Consider the following 19,861-nt stretch of genomic DNA (forward strand, 5'->3'; position numbering starts at 1 on the left):
CAGAAAAAGGCTCCTTGCAAACCCTGGAGAGTCCCACTGCCTTTCCAGAAACAGGTGAGGTGCATATCCCAGGGAGCACAGTTCAAAGGCACTGCAAGTGCTGTGCTAATGCTGCACCTCTAACAGAGTTTCTCTCATGGGGCTGGCCCCAGGTGATTTGCTGGAGCAAACATCTCACACAGCACAGCTCACACCCCACCCATGTTCTCATTTTACCACTCTAGCACCTAGGTGCACTTCATTTGGCCAGAGTAAGAGCTGTCAGGGCTGTGCAGAGGCTCAGCAGCAGCTCTCCTGTGCTGTGCCAGGTCCTGCCCTGCCATCACTATGAGCACAACCTCCTCTTGTAGCCAGCAAAGGAACCTAGTGCCAGGCAAACCTGCTTCCTCTGGATTTCAGCCTGGTTTTCCAGAGCGACAAAAATCAAGAAGACACACTTTTACTTGGAACAAACTTTTTTAAAATTTATTTTATAGATCACACCGGCCTGAGTGATCTGTAAATGCTGGTCACAAAAGAGAGATCACACCACCTCCTTTGCACAAACAAGTGAACCTTCTTTCAGTCTCGGCAGTCTCCTTCATTTGGAGCACAAGGAATGGAGAAAGAGAAAACCGCCTGGAGCTCCCTGCTCCCCTCAGAAGCAGAGGGCAGTAAAATCAGATGCAGTTTGGTGCTGCTACAGGGCCAGCAGACAAACCAGCCAGGCCCCTGTGCCCTGCTTTAGCCACACCTCACACCCCCTCACAATGCGGGTGCTGTTAGTGTTGTAGCCGCCTGTAGTTCCTCCCTCGCCAGGAGAGTGCTGGTATTTAGGCACATAGCTGGGAAAAGGACTGTCTGACCTCCCCCTTCCACCCACTGCAGTCTCTAAGGCAAAGGGCCCTCGTCTCCAAACGTCTCCAGAGCAGCTTTCTCACCTCTCCCGTGCCGCTGAATGCTCTTGGAGTGCTGGTGTTGGCAGCGGGAGAGGAGCTCTGCCACTCAGCCTACCCCGAGTCACAAGGTGAGCTGCAATGAGCTCCACACGGGTGACACAGAGTGAGGAACAGGAACAACCTGCTAAGGAGGGGCAGAAACTTTGCAGTCTCTCTCTAATTAAAATAAAAGTCCTTCATTGGAGGAGGAAGCCCTCAGAGAAACCGAGCCTGACTGCGCCTGCTGGGGAGAGCCATGATTTACTGAGGATGCCACCTCCTCCTCAAAATGCTACCACGCTCCCAGAGCTCACCACAAGCTGGCAGAGGATCATTCCTGTCCTCACCACAGCCAAGCAAGGAGGCAGGGTTACAAGAAGAGAGATCAAAATAAGCAGGGATCAATCACTTGAAAAACTCATTAAATGGTTAAAAAAGCCATTCCAACAGTAATTTGTAAACTGTCCTTGCAGGGCTTTCTTGGAGAAGCCAGAATTTCTCATTAAGAAAAATAAAATCTTAAAAAAAAAATTCAATCAAAGTCAGAAAAATCACCATGTACTTCCAACCTTGAAAGCAATCCTACAAATTTGGTACCAATTTGTCACTGCCCTCTTTGGCCAAGAGGGAAGAAGACAAATCTTACCTCTGCCATGGCAAAGTTTGGCCAGTGAGTTCCAAAAAGGTTTTGGAAATCTTGGAGTAAACAAAATCAAGGGGAGATCATGTTAGCCTGGTGTCTCTGTTCCAAAGGTATCTTGCCAGCTGTGAGCTCTGCCCGTCGAGGTGAGAGGCTTTCTCTGGCTCAAGGGACGGACTGAGTGCTCCTGCACTGCTCTTAATACTGTCAGTGGAGCTGCTGCAGCCTGGAGAGGCAGGTTAGATTTGCTCCAATGTGCACTCAACAAACACTAGGAAAAGCAGCACGATGGGAAGGGGAATGGGGCGGGTGAATGTCTGCCCATTTAACTCTGTCACTAGTTAAAATTTTAAGTGCTTTCAACATTATTTGAGGATATTGAGCATAGGATCCCTGAACTTAATATCAACAACTCCAATTTGTTTCCCTCTTAGATCTCCAACTAAGGAACTTTCTCACCATCTCCTTCAACCTTCAGTCATTACAACATTAAATTAAATCCACTTAGAAATAGTTGAAGAGGGAGGGAATCCAAAACATATTTGGCACAAGGCCACAGTGGTGATGAAACAATGTTCCATGGAGCCATCCTAAACAACCTGTTTTAACCTTTGCAAGTCTGAAATTTCAGGCATCTGATAACCCCTGGATCTGAGACAGCAAATACTGGAGAGCAGCAAGTCCTGTGGGCAGAAAGGGGTGAGGGAGGAGGGAGGCAACTAACTGGCTCTTTGCAGCTCTATCCAAACTCCCCTCTCATCTTCATGCACACAAAATATAATAAAAACTAAGAAGAATAAAAACTAAGCCCATGATGTACAAAAATGTGTCGACAGGGGGAGGAGGAAGGTGTCAGTTACTCAGTTCTCTGTCTTATCACCTTCATTAGCTTATAAATTATGCTCCTCTCCATTGCTTCCTGCAGGGAGGAGGGACGATTCTTCTGCAGCCAATCAGCTGGGATGGGTTTTGGTTTACGCTGCTCTGGATCTTTTGGATAAGAAATGAAGGGAAGGGGAGGAATTCCTCAGAGAGAGGAGGAATAAGAAATTCAGCAGCCACTGGCAGGAGTCACACAGGCTCCCTGAGATTTCACTTTATGGCGCTGACCCCCACGTCGACGTCCTCCTCCTCCGACTTTTGACTGAAAAACAAGACAGACTTTAGTACAAAGCAACCTCTCAGTTGGGATATCAACACAGCAGGAATTCAGATGGATCACACACATTCAGACAGTGGCAGGGCAGTTGTGACTGATCAGCTTTCTACCACTGCAGGAAGGAGATAAGGCAGGAGGGAGACAGACAGACCATAAGGGAGGAGGAGAGACAGATGCACCACAAAGCTTTGCCCTTCAAGCTGCCAAGACTTTGATTTCCCAAGTTTCTAAATGCTTCTTTCCCATGAGAGCCAGCAGGTGCCACGGGATTCAGCATACTGGAAATCAAGGCCTCATGCTCCCTTGACTTTGTGCAGAATTGAAGGAGAGCCCCCCACCCCCTACCGTGACTCTCAGGCCCACCTGACTTTCTTCCCAACCTCAGCAAACCCACTGTTTCTCTTTGAGAGCGGCCAAATACCTTATTGCCCTCACGGATGTGGGGCTCTTCATCCAGTGCAGGCTGAGGGGATGCAGCAAGGAGAGAGAGGAAGACGTAAGCAAGAACAAAAGCAACCCAGAGTCTCAGGGGGAGGGATGAAACAAAGAGCAAGCTGGGAGCTGGGACACTACTTACAACCACAGTGACGCTACAAAAAGACAAGGATGAGATGGAGAAGTGGTGTGAAACCCCAGACATAAGCAGAGGGAGAGAACCCCTGCGAGGGTGCCCCCTTTGATGAGCAGTCTGGCTCAAGAGGATTAGATTTGACCATATAGCTAGAATTAAGAAAGGGAACACCCTGTCACTTGACAGAGTCGGTTCCTGAACCCTTCACTTCCTGAGGAAGTACCCTACAAGGAGAACACCTTTCTTCTATCAGTAATAAAGCTGATTAGTAGGCTCCCAAAGCCTGCAGTGAGAATTGAGTTTCCATTCCTTTCAGGCCAGAAGGACTAGATATCCTACATGGACAAGTTGAACTTAGAAATCCTAACCAACAAAACAACCTGGATACATTTCTCTAAAGAGAAATTTAAAGCCTTTCCTTCTTCTTGAATGTCCCCATCCTTATCTTTTGACAGAGCAGATGACCTGTGCCTAATACTTAGGTTGTAATTTCTCTAGTGAAGGGATATTCTACCCCTCATTCAGACATTGAAGACTCATTCTGTGACTGGTTATTAGACATTTCACTAGTTCAGTTACTGGGTATATAGAGACACTTCTTCACCATGCATATGGTCAAGGTAGTGAAACAGGTTGCCAAGGGAGGTTGTGCAGTTTTCCTCCTTGGGAGGATTTTAAGACATGACTGGATAAAACCCTGAACAACCTGGTCTGCCCTCACAGCTAATCCTATTTAGAGCAGGAGGTTAGACTAGACACTTCCTGGGGTCCAACCTGAATTGCCCCAGTACCCTGAGCTGCTGTCTACTGGAAGGTCAGCCACAGAGTCATCCAGTCACCAGAGAATTATGATTCCTGCTATGAGACTACTTATATTTCTATTTGTTTCTGTGGCAAGGTGAGTTCGAGGTATGAGCGGATAATACTTGTGCTTTGGAGTGCCCTTCCTCCAACAGGTGAAACCAGGACACAAACAGCTAGGACAGACATGGTATTTTCCTCACTTACCAATGGTTGCAGGGCAGTAGGTGTCAGTGGTGCTGCAGCTGTTGAGGGGGCCTCATCCCCAGCTGCTGGGCCTCCACTTGCTGTCCCAGCAGCAGGAACACCATCCTCTCGTTTTGTAACAGCTCCCTTCTTCGTTGACTGCATCTTGATTTGCTGTGGCTTGGAGTTCATTGGTGAGTTATTGGTGGTCTGGAGTAGCTGCAAATTGCAAAGGAAGAGACCAAACTCAGCGTTGAAATAGCCAGGCTGATCTGGTGAGGTTCAATGCTGCTTTTGAACAAAAAGCCTCAGGAGAATTTGTAAAAATAACCATAAGGAGAAAAATGCAGCAACAGCTGTTCAAAGAAACCTAGACTTCTGATCTTCCACCCTTGGAAAGAGACAATTGTCTGAGGTGACACTAACCTCCACAATGTGACTCAAATGGACCAGCTACAAGATGTAAGAAAAAGACTGTGCCTTAAGAACCACCAGCATATGGCTCAGCCCTTCCCCTTCCATTCCCTCATTCACAGCAGCTCAAGACCCACCACATGACAAAGCACATCCTTGACCCACATCAGGGCTGACGCTGGTGTTTGAAGCACAGCCTCTTCCCTCAATTTTCCAGAGCTATCCAGATTCTCCTGCTGGCTCCTCAGTGTAAGCAGCACGTAATGGGCAGAGGCCAGTGGGAGCCTTTACCTTGGTGATGGTACCCACAGCTTTGGTGCGGCCTTCCCGGAAGACCAGCCGCTGGTCTATGTGTAAATATTCCGGGGTTTTGATGAAGCGGAAGTGCACCGTGGCCTTGTCCCCTGTCCGCAGGCAGTCCTTGTCCATGCTGAGGATCGTGGCTGTCTGACGGATGCTGCCGCAGTGCACTGGGAATGTAAAGCACACAGGCTTTCAGCAGCAGGCCCATTAGTGGAACGAGCTTCAACACATCTGAGGCAGCTCCTCACCCTACAGCAAGGACTGTACGGGTCACACAGATGCCTTTGTTCCATCCCCAAAAAGAACATGCACATAAGCTGCAACTGCTGCCCTCATATCATGCCCATCCTGAAGCACCCTCAACAGAATCCTACACCAAGGAGCTGGGCTAGAGGGCAGGACCAAAAATGAGCCTTTCCATCACCATTTGAAAGTGGAGAATCTTTGCACCACGGAGATATAGCACAGGCAGCTACAAGTACACCTGAGGGCACACATCTCCTTTTTACATTATAGCCTCCCCCACTCTACTCTGTAAGCTCCCTTCCCTCTCTCTTCCACAATGCTGGGAAAGGCATAAATTCAGGTTGGCAGAAACCTCTGGAGTGAAATTATCTTAGGCTAGATCTGATACAAACTGCTACCACTGGGAAACAAAGACAAACCAACATGACACACGTACCCATGGCCTGATACCGTGGGCTGATGGTGGTGGGGTGATGGAGCACCAGAATCTCTGCTTCAAATTCCCACGATGCTTGTGGATTCAGGCGGGGTGACACCATTACCATGCCTTTCCGGATGGAAGAACGCTTGATCTGAAAAGCAGAGACACAAAAAACCTTAGCATGATTCTCCAGGGAAGAAATCTGCTGCTGTGGCTGACTGCATCCAGCAGAATCCCAAGGGATTTCACAGATACTATCTCATGCCCAGAAAAAGGCAAAGCAAGAGCTGCATAGCTCTATGTTATGTGTAGGATATTATGTAAAGGTTGCAAAAATCAAATTCAGCTGAAGTTTATAAGGAAGCTTTAGAGTACTGAAAATGCTGGACACTTGATGCATTTACCTCACTGACCCTTTAAAAGCAAAACATACATCCTGGTTGCACATTATCCAAGAAAATAATCTCTCCAAAATCATGATGTCTGTTAATATAACATGATAAGCCTGAACACATGAAGTATGGTAGCTTAAACTATACCCCCTTAAAATCAGTGCAGTTTCTGTTGACAGAAAGCTTTTGCAAGAGGAGTCATATTAAATTCTGCTCATTTTTAAATCCCAAATCATGCAGCCAGTCCTACAAACCAAGAGTAGTGTAAATATGCTGCCCAGGCTACTAATGCAGTTATAGCACAAAAGGACACTTTTCTTGCAATGCCTCCACTCTCATCAATATATAGATATAGATATCTAGTGGCATTGCTATCCCCTGGCAGCCACAGAGGTTCTATGGGATTCCATTCCACTGCAATATGAAGCAGCTGATGTTTGTAGAAACAGCCTTCCTGCAGCTGAACTCCTAGAGCACTTGAAAATTAAGAGGGCAGCTCCTGTTCTGGGGGTCTAGAGGAGACCATCTCACCTTCTTCAAGGCAAAGGAGGCAGTCTGGCCTCCCCGCACCTCCTTGACGGGCATCCTCTTGCGGTGGATGGACTTGACAGCAATAGGGAGGAAGTTGCCAAGGGGGTCTGGCCCCAGAAGCAGGGTGTCATTTAGCTTGATTAGGCCTCTCAGTGTCGTCCCAGAGACAACTGTTCCTACACCCTAGCCAGAACAGAAATTGTGGTTACTCTGCTAGGTCAGCAGAACAGCTCTAGAGAAGATACCTTCTTCAGCCTAAGAGGGAACAGAATATTCTTCCAAATACCAGGCCCCTTACCGGGACAGAGTAAGTGTCATCTATCTGGAATTCTGCTGGCTCTTCTTCCCTGTAACTGGTCCGTGGAGACAAGAGATTAAGAAACATCTTCAGCAAATCTAGATTCTCCCCAGTAACATTTGAAATCTGGAAAATTGGACACATCCTGTAAAGGAAAGTTGATGAAAATTGAGTTAGTTCACCTTCCTACCTGGCTTTCCACATGTAGGGAGGCATCCAAAATCTTGGGACTAATTCAATATCTAGTGCTAGGAAGGGAGAGCCTGGCAAACAGTCAGATGCACAACATCCCATGTTTGAAAACCTGCAACATTGCCTCTGCCTTCCAATGACATTTGGGAAAAGGTGTAAGGTTCTGAAGGAAGGACTGAAGGAAGCCGAATGCCCTGCCATCTTCTGCAGACTGCCCAGAAGCAGCCTCTCATTTCTGCCTCAGAGAGGGGAGCACAGGCAGGTCAAAATCAACACACTCTTATGGAATCAACACACCACATGGCAGATGCAACCTTCACACATCTAGACAATGGGACTCTGAATCTCTTCACCCAGTTTCCACACAGGATTGAAAGAGAAATGATTCTCCTCTACTCTCGTTACCTCTCTGAGCTGAAGTTGGAGGCTGTTACAATGACATCATCCTTGCTCTGAACCAGCACGGGAATCTTCCTGCACCCTGGGGACTTCAGCAGTCGCTGTAACAGCTTCAGGGTTTCTTAAAGGGTGAAATGAATATTGTTAGGGAAGCATCTCCCATCTTTACAAATCACTTTTGTGGGGTCTCTCCCCGCAGGGAGATGGGTGTTGTGGCCACAGGACAGGAGAAGATGGCTAAAGGTGAGACTATGAGCTTGCTGCAGCCCAGGTAGGACTTAGGAGCCCTTCCATCTTCCATTTCATGCCAGCTAGCCTGCTGCCAAGCAACACCATACATGAACAGACAGACAGAAGACAGAAGTTTGCAATGCTGTGAAGTAGACATTTTATAGCTATTAGTAGCTTTAAGCAGTTACAAGGTATTTCCTCTTTCTATAATGGATTTTTCATAATGAATTAATTGAAAATCAGGACTCAGCGACAAAAATATTTGAGAATATGCGAATTGGAAATCACTTTTGACCAAGCAAACCTCAATACACTTTTCCTGGCAGTCAATTTGCCATAGGAGGCTGGAGAAGCATTAAAGAGGTAAAGCCTATCATCATAGACTAGGACAATGTGGGTGGACCAGATTCAGAAATCAGTGTTTTGGGACAAATCTCATGGCTCTCAGTTTTTTCAGCTTTTGCCTCTTTCTAACTTATTTTCTAATCCTCATATCCAGCAGCTAGCAGGGGCATTACCTGATGCAATAACATCAACCTCTTACAAAATGCCTGACAATAAATAAAGAAAAAACAGAAAAGGGTACCAAGGGCTTAAAAGAGCAAATAATTTATGTTCTACAATTGTCATCCAATTAGACAGGTTTTTGTAAACAAATGATTGCCTATGGGAAAGTAATGTTTTGGATACAGAAACACAAACATCTAATCAGGCCATCTGCTCTTCAGAGATATACTTGAGTGAAATCTTGATTCTATTTACTTAAACAGAGCATGTCATGGGATTAGCTTCCCCTAAGAGCAGCTCTTCTCTCCTCACACTGAGCCAAAGGTTCTCCTTCCTTCCTTGTTATTATCTTATGGTCAGGCTTTACATTTATTTGCCAAACATCCAGTATAGAGATATACAGATTATCTTCTGATGCATCTATTTGCCTGAAACATATTTAGGATTTTTATAGTAATGAACTGAACTACAGACAGTACCAGAAACATTCACTTCCCTGATGCTTAGGACTGATTATCAAGAAAACCTATTGCTCCAGTGAACCACAGTATTTTTCTGAAGGCATAAGAAATACTTAGAGAAATTTAAGAGTGAGAAGAGGTCACAGCCTGAAAAACCATTATGCATGGGTTAATGGGACACTGCTGGGGTTAGAGGTGCTGCTTTAACTCTGATGAGTAAAAGATCACTAGCCCATGCTACTATATTGCCATCCCTGCTTGTGTCTAGTCCTGCCTCCCACTCTGCTACCATAGCCTACATAATGTAGCTACTTTAAACTGTGATTTATTAAGTGTTGGTTGGTTGTTCAGACAAGAGGAAGGAGCTGCTGCAATTATGCCAGCATACCTGAGAAGTGCCCAAGAGGTAACAAGCAGCTGCCCCTTCACTAACAGCAGAGGGAGACCAAGTCCAATCATAGCTTAAGATCACACTCAAACTGTGAGCAAGGGAGGAAAGCAGCTTTCAATTGAACTTCCACACTTTTCCTCCAGGTTTAAATACCCAGAAAGAAAGCAAAACCCAAATCTCAACTATATGCTGCTCTTCTTAAAGGTCAGTTAGGCAAAACCTTGTAGGAAACACTTTTGGGCTGCTCAACTGTTCCCCAGCATGGGTAATTTTGACACGGTGAGTACAAGTCAACCACCTACAAAATGAGCAAGGGGAAAGGATGGATTTCTGGAAGGTGTTTAGGATGCAGTCAGAACCAGATTCAGCAGCTTTCTTCCAGCATTAATTCTTGACCCCAAGCAGAGGACAGCAACACATACAGAGGTAAGAAACAGCCCTGGAGAGTCTGTCAGACTCACCTTGCAGGATGTTGGCAGGGCACATGTCAATCTTGGTCACCACAACAAAGACAGGAACGTTAAGTGCAAGCGCCAGGCCTAAGTGCTCCTTGGTCATTCCAACAATCCCAGCATTACTCCCAACCTACACCAGGGATATAAAATACAGGGATGTCAATGTTCCTTCTGCAGCAAGCTGGATTACAGACAAGGCCTTGTGTCAGACACGCAGTAGACTGTGATTAGGTTGTAGATGTGCCACTGGGGCCGTATGACCAGACCTACTTCATCTCAGATGTTGGACACTGGCAGAGGACTGACTCATTCCTCCCCAGTTTTAACAAGGTTTCCTAAAACTCAGAAATCTTTCCATTTTCAAGAATCACAAACCTTGGGCCTGTCTGAGACTGACAGTCCTGGACCACTTGCCTCACAGTACAGGACAGATAGCCACAGAGGCTTCTGCTCTCCTGCACTGTGAGATGCTGCCTCCCTCCAAAACCCCACAGGCACTCTGCAACAGGAAAGAAGTCGAGGCTGCTAAAACTGTGAACAGCCCCACTCCAGCTAGTATGGTCCCTCTTTCTTGCTACCTACCATAAGCATGCAGAAGTCAGGCAAGTGTCCGGTCATGCCAAAGACGGTGGTTTTCAGGTATTTTTCATGACCAGCCAGGTCAATGAAAGTAATGACCTTGGTGGATTTCTCACAGATCTTTGTCCATTCCAAGCTGCCACCGTGGCTGTCGGGTTTGTTGACCACGTTGCCCTCGCTGTCGAAGCCCAGGATGTCGTTGCCCACGCTGCTGGTGCGCCCTGACTCGATCTCGTGCTTGTGGCGGAAGAGCTTTTGCCGAGCAAAGCCCCGGCCATTGTCTAACTCGCCGTGAGTCAAGACTCCCAGCAAGGTGCTCTTCCCTGCGTCCACATTGCCAACCACTGCTACCCTGCAGGGAAAGGAAGAAACAGCCTGGTGAAACATGGTACATGAAGAAATGAACACGTGATCAAAAAGCCCCAAACATCACTGCTCCTGCAAATAACTCGATTTTGCTCCCTATCCTACAAACAGATATTTAAAAATGTTAGAGCTTCACAAGCTTTTACAGTTATTAAGCAACAGTGGGCATCCCAGGGACTGAGATGTGGAAGACTGTGAAAACACACTGGGGTCCAGAATATAGTCAACTGGACATGACGTTGCTTGATGCCACACAGAGCATCTCTATTCCAACTCATTCTCTCTGCAATCGAACATAAACACTGTGGAAATTCAAAAGGAAGACTAAATCCCAACTTGGTCTATTACACCTCTGCCTTTCTCACATTTCTCATGTTGCAACAGCACCAAGCGCTAAGTAGAACACAAAAATTAAAATTGTTGTTCCCAGAAAAGGATAAACTAAAAAAACCAGGAAATATTTTAGGAGAAAGCCATATCCTACAGCAAGCTTCTTCTTTGACTCTGATCAATGTGGCTATAATGGCTGTTGGCAAATGTTGGAAATCCACTCAATCCAGGTCTGGGCAGACTCTCAAATCATGTTATATAGCTCATGATAGTCTTGGAACAGAACTGGATCCTCTGTCAAAAGTATGGTGTTCCAACAGTGTGCATATATACACACACATACATACAGCCACACGTGCACATGTGACTCCTCTCTGGCATCTCATCACCCCAACTGTGAGCTTGTCACCCAGAGAGCAACAGCCCTCTGCTAAAGGCAGGCAAATTTCCACCAACAGTTTGCTCACAAAAGAGACAGCAACAACAACAAAAAGGCAATTTCATCAGCAAGGAGTGGTCGAGCTCGACTCCCTTTGTTGGGGAGCTCCAACACCCAGACTCAAAGCGGCGTTGCTGCCTCAGCACCACGCACTGCTCACAGGGTAAAAATGCAGCTGAGCTGCTGACTAACCCTGTCCCCACCCAGCTCCTCACCTGACCTCCAGGAAGTCGTTGTCACCCACACGTTTCCGAACCAGGTAGTCGCGCACCTTGCCCCCGGCCTCCTGGTGCTCCCTCAGGAGGATCACGTCGGCCTCGGTCTGCTCTGCCATGCTCTTCAAGGTGGCGTAGGACGCCTCCATGTCTGCCTCGCTCAGCCCGTACTCAGTCCCATCTGGGGGGTGTTGAGGAGACAAAGGGCAGGCAGTGAGCACCACCTTGCAACAGGCAGCAGCAATGTCACCCTGCCTGGGACCTTCACACCCATCGGGATTCATATGTGCACTGGAGATGTCAGCCGTGCACACTGAATAAACACCCTTGGACCAAAATTATAAGGGATGGTCTTCACTCTTAAGTCTTAAAAGACACCAAAAAGCATCATCTTTCATCTAGAGGAGTTTCCTTCACAATTTTTACAAGCAAATACGTAGGGATTGGCAAGAAAGACATTTCTGTCTCATTCCCTTACTTCACTTGCTGAAGGTACTTCAGATAAAGTATCTCCTCTCACATTGCAAGAAAAGGTAAAGCACTGACAAAAGGAAAGCTCTGAGTGAAGCATCACCACAATTAACCAGTAAATGTGGGACCACTGTAAATAATCAGCTTATTTTATGAAACCACACCCCAAATACACATTTTCTGCAAGTCTGACCTGCACAGCAATTTCTTTAGACCCCATATCCTCCAGTTAAAACAATGTTTTTGGCATGTTTCACTGCCTTCATCCTAGCACTTGAAAGAAATGCTGACAGCACATGACACCAGAAAAAAGGAGGCACTGCTTCCTCTAAGCAGCTCATCCAACCAAAAGAGCTGACAGCCAGAGCATGCCAGTGGCAACTAACTGGACAGGGTCAAGGCCACCACTGCCTCTTTTCCAAACCAGATGCTGTGAAGATGCACAGATTTGACCCCAGAATCTCCTCTGTGGGTAAAAAATGCTCAGAGAACAACAAACAAAGGTGGAGAGCCACACTGCACCCCGATGACCAAGGTTATTGCCATGTATATATGCTCATATGCATGGCTGACTCATCAGCTGGTAAGCAGAACTGCATTTTGCATGAACTTATCAGCATTTTAATTATTGCCCAACTCTAAACTAGCAGAATTACTGGGCAATTTCCAACCTTCCTCATCAGCTGGCTGAGACCGAGGAAAACTAAAACAAGCCTTGGGTTACAGAAGGGGAACAAGAAGTAGAGAACATGAGAGGGCAAGACCCAAGGAAGAAAGGGAAAGGTCACTACTGGTGAACTAATAATCTTCCTGTGACAGTCTTCAATTGCTTCTCAGTCAGCTGTGTTGGTTATCTGGGATGACCAAAATCACAGATGCTGAAAGGGAATGAGAAGGAGCAACAGTAGCAGGGACACCAAGATCATTTCTCTGTTGAAAATATCCCCATCTTCCTCAACTATGCTGCAGGCCAAAATGAAGTCAGAAGTTTAACCTCATATTTTAAGAAACAAATGCCTACTTCTAAGTAAATCATTGCAACAACCACCAGTTAATATTTTCACAAGGTATCCTAGAAGAGAAAGCAGGTTGTAGCCTGACTGGCTAGATCTCCACTGCAGATGTGCTTGTCCCAAACACCAAGGATACAGACTACATGTGGGAAGCTTGCTTGGAGACAAGAGCATAATCCCTGTGATACTGGCTGCATGAACACTGGCCATCTACTTCTGGCCTCTCTTCTGTGTTGGCTGCTTCACAAAACTCCAAGAAAACCCAAAAAGCACACAGTTCTGAGGTTATACAGCTCCATCCCTTCATTATTTCAGCCAACCCTGGCAGGGTTTCATATTCTTCCTCAACCACAGCAAATGTATGATCATGGCAGCTTCATATTCAGTAGATATCCAGTATGCCTGAAACATGCCTTTTGCCTTATGATAACCATAGACAATCATTTCATATTCAGAAATTTCAATTTCAAAGCAAGGGCATGCTCAGTATTATTTTACCAGCATCAGATGCTAAGACTCAAATTGTCAAAAAGAACAAAAATGTAATCCATGCTGTTAAAATCTGCAAAGATAAATTGCTGCAGTCACATGCAAATTAATGTGACAATAAAGGTCTTATGCTGGGATAAGGAAAACCTTTCCCTCCATAGCAGATACATACTAATACAGAAAGTCAGCAGCATATATTTTGGCTATGTGAAGTATCTATAATACATTCCTGTGGGGTAAAAATGTGTTATTTCCAACAGAGCAATGAAAAAAATCAGACAGAACAAGACTTTTGCAGACACTGAGGACATCTGTACTAAAGCCGTTACTATAATTTTAGACTTTTTGTCTTTTCCTGGTGTGCTTAGACAAGATATGCCTTATTTCCAAAAAAGAACTTGCATGATTTTATTTAAAAAAACCCTAAATTTGTTTAGCTCCACTACATGAGACAGCTGTTGGTAGGAATAAAGTAAAAGAATATTCTGCTATATTTTAAGGACATTTTCAAGTTATTCTGGAAACCTTCAGCAGCAGTCTAGTCAGAAGAACCAGGTTTTTCTTGTAATTTTAATGATTTTTTGTTGTTTTGCTGGGGAAACTATACTCACCTGATCCTTGTCCAATGACATAGATGGTCTCCCCACATCCCTCATCAATCCTCTCTGACATCTGTTGGAGCAAACTGTCATATTGCTCTGAAGTTGGACTCACCATCACCAGCTGGAAAAAAAGATTGAATATCCATTTGCAGATGTCAGGCAAACAATCTGAAACCCAGCTTCAGTTACAAGCACAATCAACCCATGTGCTTCACTGAAAGAGAAGGACTCTTTTCCCAGGACCGCTTTGTGGTGGTTTTGTTTTGTTTTTTAAACCAGTTTTGCTGACAGCTATTTCCTTGTGACACCACATAAGGTTGTTTGCCTGAGCTCAGGGTTCATTTATGCAGGAAAATACACTTCAAAGCAAGTAAGAATACCAAGCATCTCATTGTGATGAAACCAATGTTTAAAAGCCACATTTAAGTGAACACTTCAATATGTTTTCATTCAAGGAAAACAGAAAGGGGAGCAGATATTTTCCCCACAGAAATTCCTTAGCTGGGTGCTCCACAGTCTCTGCTGCAAAGAGTGCTGATGCTCCCCTGAAACATCACTGGACAGTCAGAGAAAGCCAACCAGATCTCACTGCAGAGAACACTTGGGCACTAAAATCCAGAGCATCACCTAAGTCTTTCACATAGTTGATGTACCCTTCTGTTTTCTGAGGGGGCAGAAGCAAAGAAGAGAACAGGAATAAGCATTATTTTCAAATTGTAGGTACTATACTTAACAGTGCTGAGGGACAGACATGCAAAGCAATTTGTGTAAGCACATCTGGAGGCTTCAGCAGTGGAGAGCTGCAGTTTTGTAGGCCAGCAGCTGTGCTACCAACAAATTTTGACTGCAGCTATTGCAGTAATCAAACTTCCTTTGCTCTTCCCTGCATGATCATCAAAAGCATGAAAACATAAATCAGAAACAAAGCAGAAAATGAGGACAAGAGACTGCTTCAGGAAAGATTTTTCCTAGAATTGTCTAGCACCATTTCTGGCAGAAACCTGCACTGCTCACACTTCAGTACAGCTGAAGACACTTGCACAGAGCAGCCACAATGGTGGCATGGCAGTGACAGACCAAGGAGACCTGCATCAGCCACTGTATCTGCTCTCTGGCTGCCTCCACAGCTACCAATCTGTTGGTGGCTGAGCATCCCAGTACAGCAGCCTGATAGGTGTAGCAATTGAGATACACATTTCTGTGAAAAGGGCATTTCTAGTAACAGCTACTAAAGGCTGACACCCACCAAGAGCCCTATGGGTAGGCACACCTGTGCCAACACTCAGTGACATCCACAGCTGTTCCTACGTACACATCCCAAAATCACACCCAGAAAGAAGCACTTCACTATGCACTGAGATGGAAAGCTGTGCTCAATTAGATGTTTGCCTAAAACATACAGCTTAGAGCAGCTGACAATACCATCCCCAAGTCTGCCCAACATTGTCTAACACAGCCTTACTTGCTTAGCACAGTTAACACAACGTGTTTGCAAGGAGAAACTACCCTTACCACTACTATTACTACACTATTATACACTTGATGTAGGCCTTTTTTGGAAATCTAGAAGGTAAAGGAACCCAACCTCATCACAAATAACATTTAAGCAGCTTTCTAAACAATAGTAATGCATGTTGGGACACTGAAGCACAGAGAGCAGGTGCTGCTTAGAAGGTTTAAGGCTGCCAAAGCAACTTTTTCCACAGATGTTAAGGGTCCCAGAGAGCAGGGATGTGTCTGCAAGAGCCAGACAGCTACAAGAGATACAATCACCTTCACGTGCCCCTTTTGGACACATGCCCTACCTAAACGTTTCAACTACTTGGCATGGTCTGCAAAGAGTACCAAAGCACTCTGCAAGGTCACAGTCTTTCTATTTCATGCTATAAAAGAACAAGTGTTGCTTTTATTAGTTTTTCTTTCAGTTGTTTTCCTTTCAGTTTCGCTTTCTTCTTGAGGGAAACCACTGGGTGTAAACGCATTGAGAGTGAAACCAGCAACTGTTGCAAGGCTCAATCCAGGCAGGAATGGAAGGCTGTGTTTTGATGCAGGGCTCATTTTGCCCTGCAAGTACTTTCAGGAATTCCTGGATGCACAGCAGACAAACTCACTCTTGGTGCCAGTGCACTTGCACGAGCCAGACTTGGGAAGATCTATTAAACAGGCTGTAGCACACACAGAAATCAATAAAATAGCAAGGTCCATCAGTGCCAGGCACACAAATTTCTTCAAGTCTCATCACCAGCTTTGTTTTTCTGAGTACACGTACTTCAGAAGTGTGAGCAGGCAGGGTGTTTAAACAAGTACCAGAGCACTCAGGAGCTCCTTGAAAGCTTTCCTCAGGCTGCCAGGCAGGAGGGCTGGGAGCCTCAGACAGCACAGGCTCACTCACATCAGCTCACAACACTGCTCCCCCACACTGCTGCTTTCACTGCCATGCAAAGGTGCTCCTGAAGGGTGTTCCAGTGGCAGACTATCTCCAAAGTTTACTCCAGGACCAATGTAGCTTACAGCTCATATGACATAGCAGGACATCAAGAGAAGTATCTGTAGATAAAACAGCAGCTTGCACAGATCACACCTTCCAATGCCACTCAGAAATTCTGACAACTTTTCTGATGTCACAGACCCAGCCAGTTGTGCAGTTTCCTGAAAAACTTGACATGCTGTTTTGAAGATCTCTAGCTTCCTGGATGGAGAGAGCCTGTTCTCTGCCATCTCCCTGGTCAAAGACAAGCCCTCCATTTTGGCTCCCCTGCTTTTTTTGCTTTTCATCTTTGAGCAACTCCACGCCACTACGAATGTGTGTTTTTAAGAGGTTTTCACAAAGTCAAAAATGTTCACTTTTGTTCATTTCACTCTGTCAGGCACTGAGCAGTTATCAGGAAGAACCATGCAGGCATAGCAACCTCAGGTTTCCTATAGAGCAAAAAAAGTAACAACCAGTTATTGTTTTATTCTTAAGACAGCAGAAGAAAACATATCTCACAAGTCTGAAATGCCATCTCTCAAGTCCCTTTCCCAATCTCTGGGGAGAAGTGGCTTTGCCTGCCTCATAGAGGCAACTATAAGTATTAGGGGCAAACCAAATACTATGTGGTATGTAGTGCTGCTCTTTATTAGAAAAACAATCTGACATTTTGCACAGCTGGAAAGCCACCACCAGCCATCGAGAAGCTGGGGGAAAGGCACCTTCTGTAATGCCATATATTGTTTTCTATGCCCTGTAGACATACATTGTTCAGGTGTTACTATGTTCTGTTGTGAATGTAGATCTAATATAAGTATCAGCTACTCTAATTGCCTTGTGTGCTATGGTTTTTGACCTGAAAGTTGATTACTGCTGCAGTGTGCTGGCACTGAAGGGAAAACAAACACCCATTAAGATCAACATGATAATGAATTTGTGCTGATGAATAGAACTGTTTCCCTGATCAGCTGAAAAGGTGCACTTGGTAACAGAATCCCAAAGTGTTCCTCTCTAAAAAGAGCTCACCCTATGCACAGGTAAAGGACTATGAGAAAAGTATTAACACAGCCAGGGGGTGGGTCACAATGACAAGGACAGAACTAGCAACTATCAAACAAACTGGTTGCAATGGGAGTCCCATTTTAAGTAGGGATTGGAGTGGAACAACTCAACTGTGAGGACAGAAAAGACTGGGGGGTAGGGGAAGAAGGTCAGGGAAGCACAGGTTAGCTACTGCATTCTTACCATATGGGATTGCTGTTTCAAGCACACAATGGGAGATCAACTTGGAAAGGTGGAGAAGAGCTCACAGTTTTAGCTCTCATCCAAGCTGGGGATGAATGAAAAGTCTGGGGAAAAGACTGCATGGGCACAATGCTGTATGGAAAAGTATATTGTAACAAAGATTAAAAAAACAAACTTACCTACCACCTTCACAGCACCCGCAGATTTCTAGGATGGAAGACAAACTGACACCACAAATGGGAGTCTGTGAGAGAAAAGTGCTCTTCTCTCTTTGCTGGAGTTTTGGTCAGGTTCCTGGTTGTCAAGAATCAGTGATACAGTCCTTGGCATCCTCCTTGGCCCCCTTCCATAGCAGTCGAGTCCAAGACAAAGCACAGATCAATATTGGCATGCTGTATAAAAATCTTGTCCAGCTCATTAAGGCACGATCAATAGATACTACAGGTTTGATCTCTGTTCTTTACTATCTTACAAGACATCTTCATAACATTGGTTTTAATACAGTACCACATTGTAAAATACCCATTAAAAAAAAAAAAAAAAAGTTTCCACGTCCACAAACACAATTCCTCTTTTCACTGTGCATAGAGGGCAAGAAAACCCAGGACTCTGAAACAATTTAAGCTGGAAGCATGAAGAGAAGGATGAAAGAAAACGAGGAGGAAACGCTAGCTATGCTGACTTCTGGATCACATAATTACAAGTGGGCCAAATGAAGTTTGCAGGAGGTGTTAGAGTGGAAGACAGCACCACAATACACCAAACCCGTGGCAGCAAAAGGTATACACTTAAAGAGATCAGCCAATTAGGAAAAAAAATAGAAGACAGCAACAGAAGGCAGCTAACGTAGTCTGTGGCAGGCTCTGGCACACACATATTACTACAATGTACCTTCCTGCAGGATGGAAGTGAGAACTGGTTTTGACAGAAACAAGACCGCCACCGTTTAGTCACTGGGATCCTAGAAAGGAGCTGCACAAGTCAAACAAGCCTTTTCTGCGTTGACTTAACCCTGTTTGCAGCAGCAAGGCACCCTTGTCGCTGGGCTCTTGTGCTCAGAAGTTACAAGCTCTGACCTCTTTTTAAGATTGTGGAGAAAGTCCCAGGAACTCGTACAACTGGCAGCAGAGATAACTACAGAGACCCAGCGCGGAGGGCAAACGTCAGCTGACAGCTCCAAACCCTGCGCTTCCCGACGATGCTACACCGGCTGCGGGCTGCCGTTCCCCCCGGGCAGCCGAGGCGGGCAAGGGGCAGGGCGGAGCGGCCTGCCAGCACTCTCCCGTCCCGGCCCGGGTACGGGACAACTTCACTGCGCCTCTCCCGGCCGCCTCCACACGGCACCGCTGGCTCTGCCGCCCGCCCAGGTGATGCTGGGGCCGGGGGAGCCTCCAGTCCCGGCGGAGCAGCTCCCAGCCGCTCGCTCTGCTGAGGCGCGGGGAGCGGTCAGCTTCGGGGGGCAGCCCCCCGCGCACGGCCCAGCGGCAGGGAGGAGAGCAGCGGGGGCTCGGCGGGGTGATGGCGCTCGCCGCCGCCCGCCCCCCCGCCGGGCCTACCTTACTGGTGAGGTCGATCTCGGGCTCGCCGTTGAGCGCCTCGCCGTCCTCGCCGTCGAAGGCTGCGCGGAGGGGACAGGCGGCCGCCGCCACGCGAGGCCGCCCGCCCGGGGAGCCGGGCTCCGGGGCGAACATACAGGCCGGCACCGGGGACCCCCCAGGAACCGGGGATCTGCTCCGCTCCGCCGCCGCCATCTTCCCTTCCCTGCCCGGCTCTCCGCCCCGGCACCGCCCCCGGGCCCGCCAAGGCGGCGCCCGCCAATCACCGCCGGCGCAGCGGCTTAATTTGCATGTTGCCATAGCGACAGCGGGTGGAGTCGCGGTTATTCATGAGGAGAGGCCACGCCCCCTCGAAGAGCGCGAAGCCAATGGGAGAAGCACTGCCAGCTCGGCTTGTTTTCTACACATACACACACACAACAGAGCCCGCTCGACGTGTCCCGGGCCAGCTGTCCAATAGGAAAGCGGGCTTAGTGATAAACAACCTGGACAGCCAATCGAATAAGGGATCTCAAAGGCCTGGGTGGGACTAAGTGCCGCAAGAGAGCCCGCCCCGGCGGGCGGGCGTTCT

At 46.6% G+C, this 19,861-nt stretch overlaps 1 protein-coding gene across 2 annotated transcripts; it reads right to left on the reverse strand.

The window, feature by feature from the left end:
• Positions 1-437: 437 nt before the first annotated feature.
• GTPBP1 (GTP binding protein 1) lies at positions 438-19,675 on the reverse strand. 2 transcript variants are annotated; one of them, XM_079303496.1, is made up of 13 exons: positions 19,291-19,675; positions 14,029-14,140; positions 11,445-11,625; positions 10,098-10,446; positions 9,522-9,645; positions 7,477-7,591; positions 6,880-7,024; positions 6,582-6,764; positions 5,674-5,809; positions 4,980-5,158; positions 4,296-4,493; positions 3,138-3,179; positions 438-2,701 (listed from the first exon to the last, which is right to left on the reverse strand). In XM_079303496.1, exons 1-13 carry the CDS (start codon positions 19,588-19,590, stop codon positions 2,609-2,611), a joined length of 2,157 nt encoding a protein of 718 aa, XP_079159622.1. In that variant the 5' UTR covers positions 19,591-19,675; the 3' UTR covers positions 438-2,608. The 2 variants fall into 2 exon arrangements, with proteins under 2 accessions (XP_079159622.1, XP_079159623.1); XM_079303497.1 differs by lacking the exon at positions 3,138-3,179 and having other exon boundaries at positions 19,291-19,665.
• Between the last annotated feature and the right edge of the window lie 186 nt (positions 19,676-19,861).

This window comes from Erithacus rubecula, assembly GCF_903797595.1.
Source record: "Erithacus rubecula genome assembly, chromosome: 4".
NCBI lineage: Eukaryota > Metazoa > Chordata > Aves > Passeriformes > Muscicapidae > Erithacus > Erithacus rubecula.

Excerpts from the sequence above, each read along its gene's own strand:
- GTPBP1 (XM_079303496.1), bottom strand. The coding sequence starts at position 19,590 with ATGGCAACATGCAAATTAAGCCGCTGCGCCGGCGGTGATTGGCGGGCG. Across the intron at positions 5,159-5,673 it reads CCCACGGTATCAGGCCATGG|TGCACTGCGGCAGCATCCGT; the intron begins GTACGTGTGTCA and ends TTACATTCCCAG. Across the intron at positions 3,180-4,295 it reads CTACTGCCCTGCAACCATTG|CCTGCACTGGATGAAGAGCC; the intron begins GTAAGTGAGGAA and ends GCATCCCCTCAG.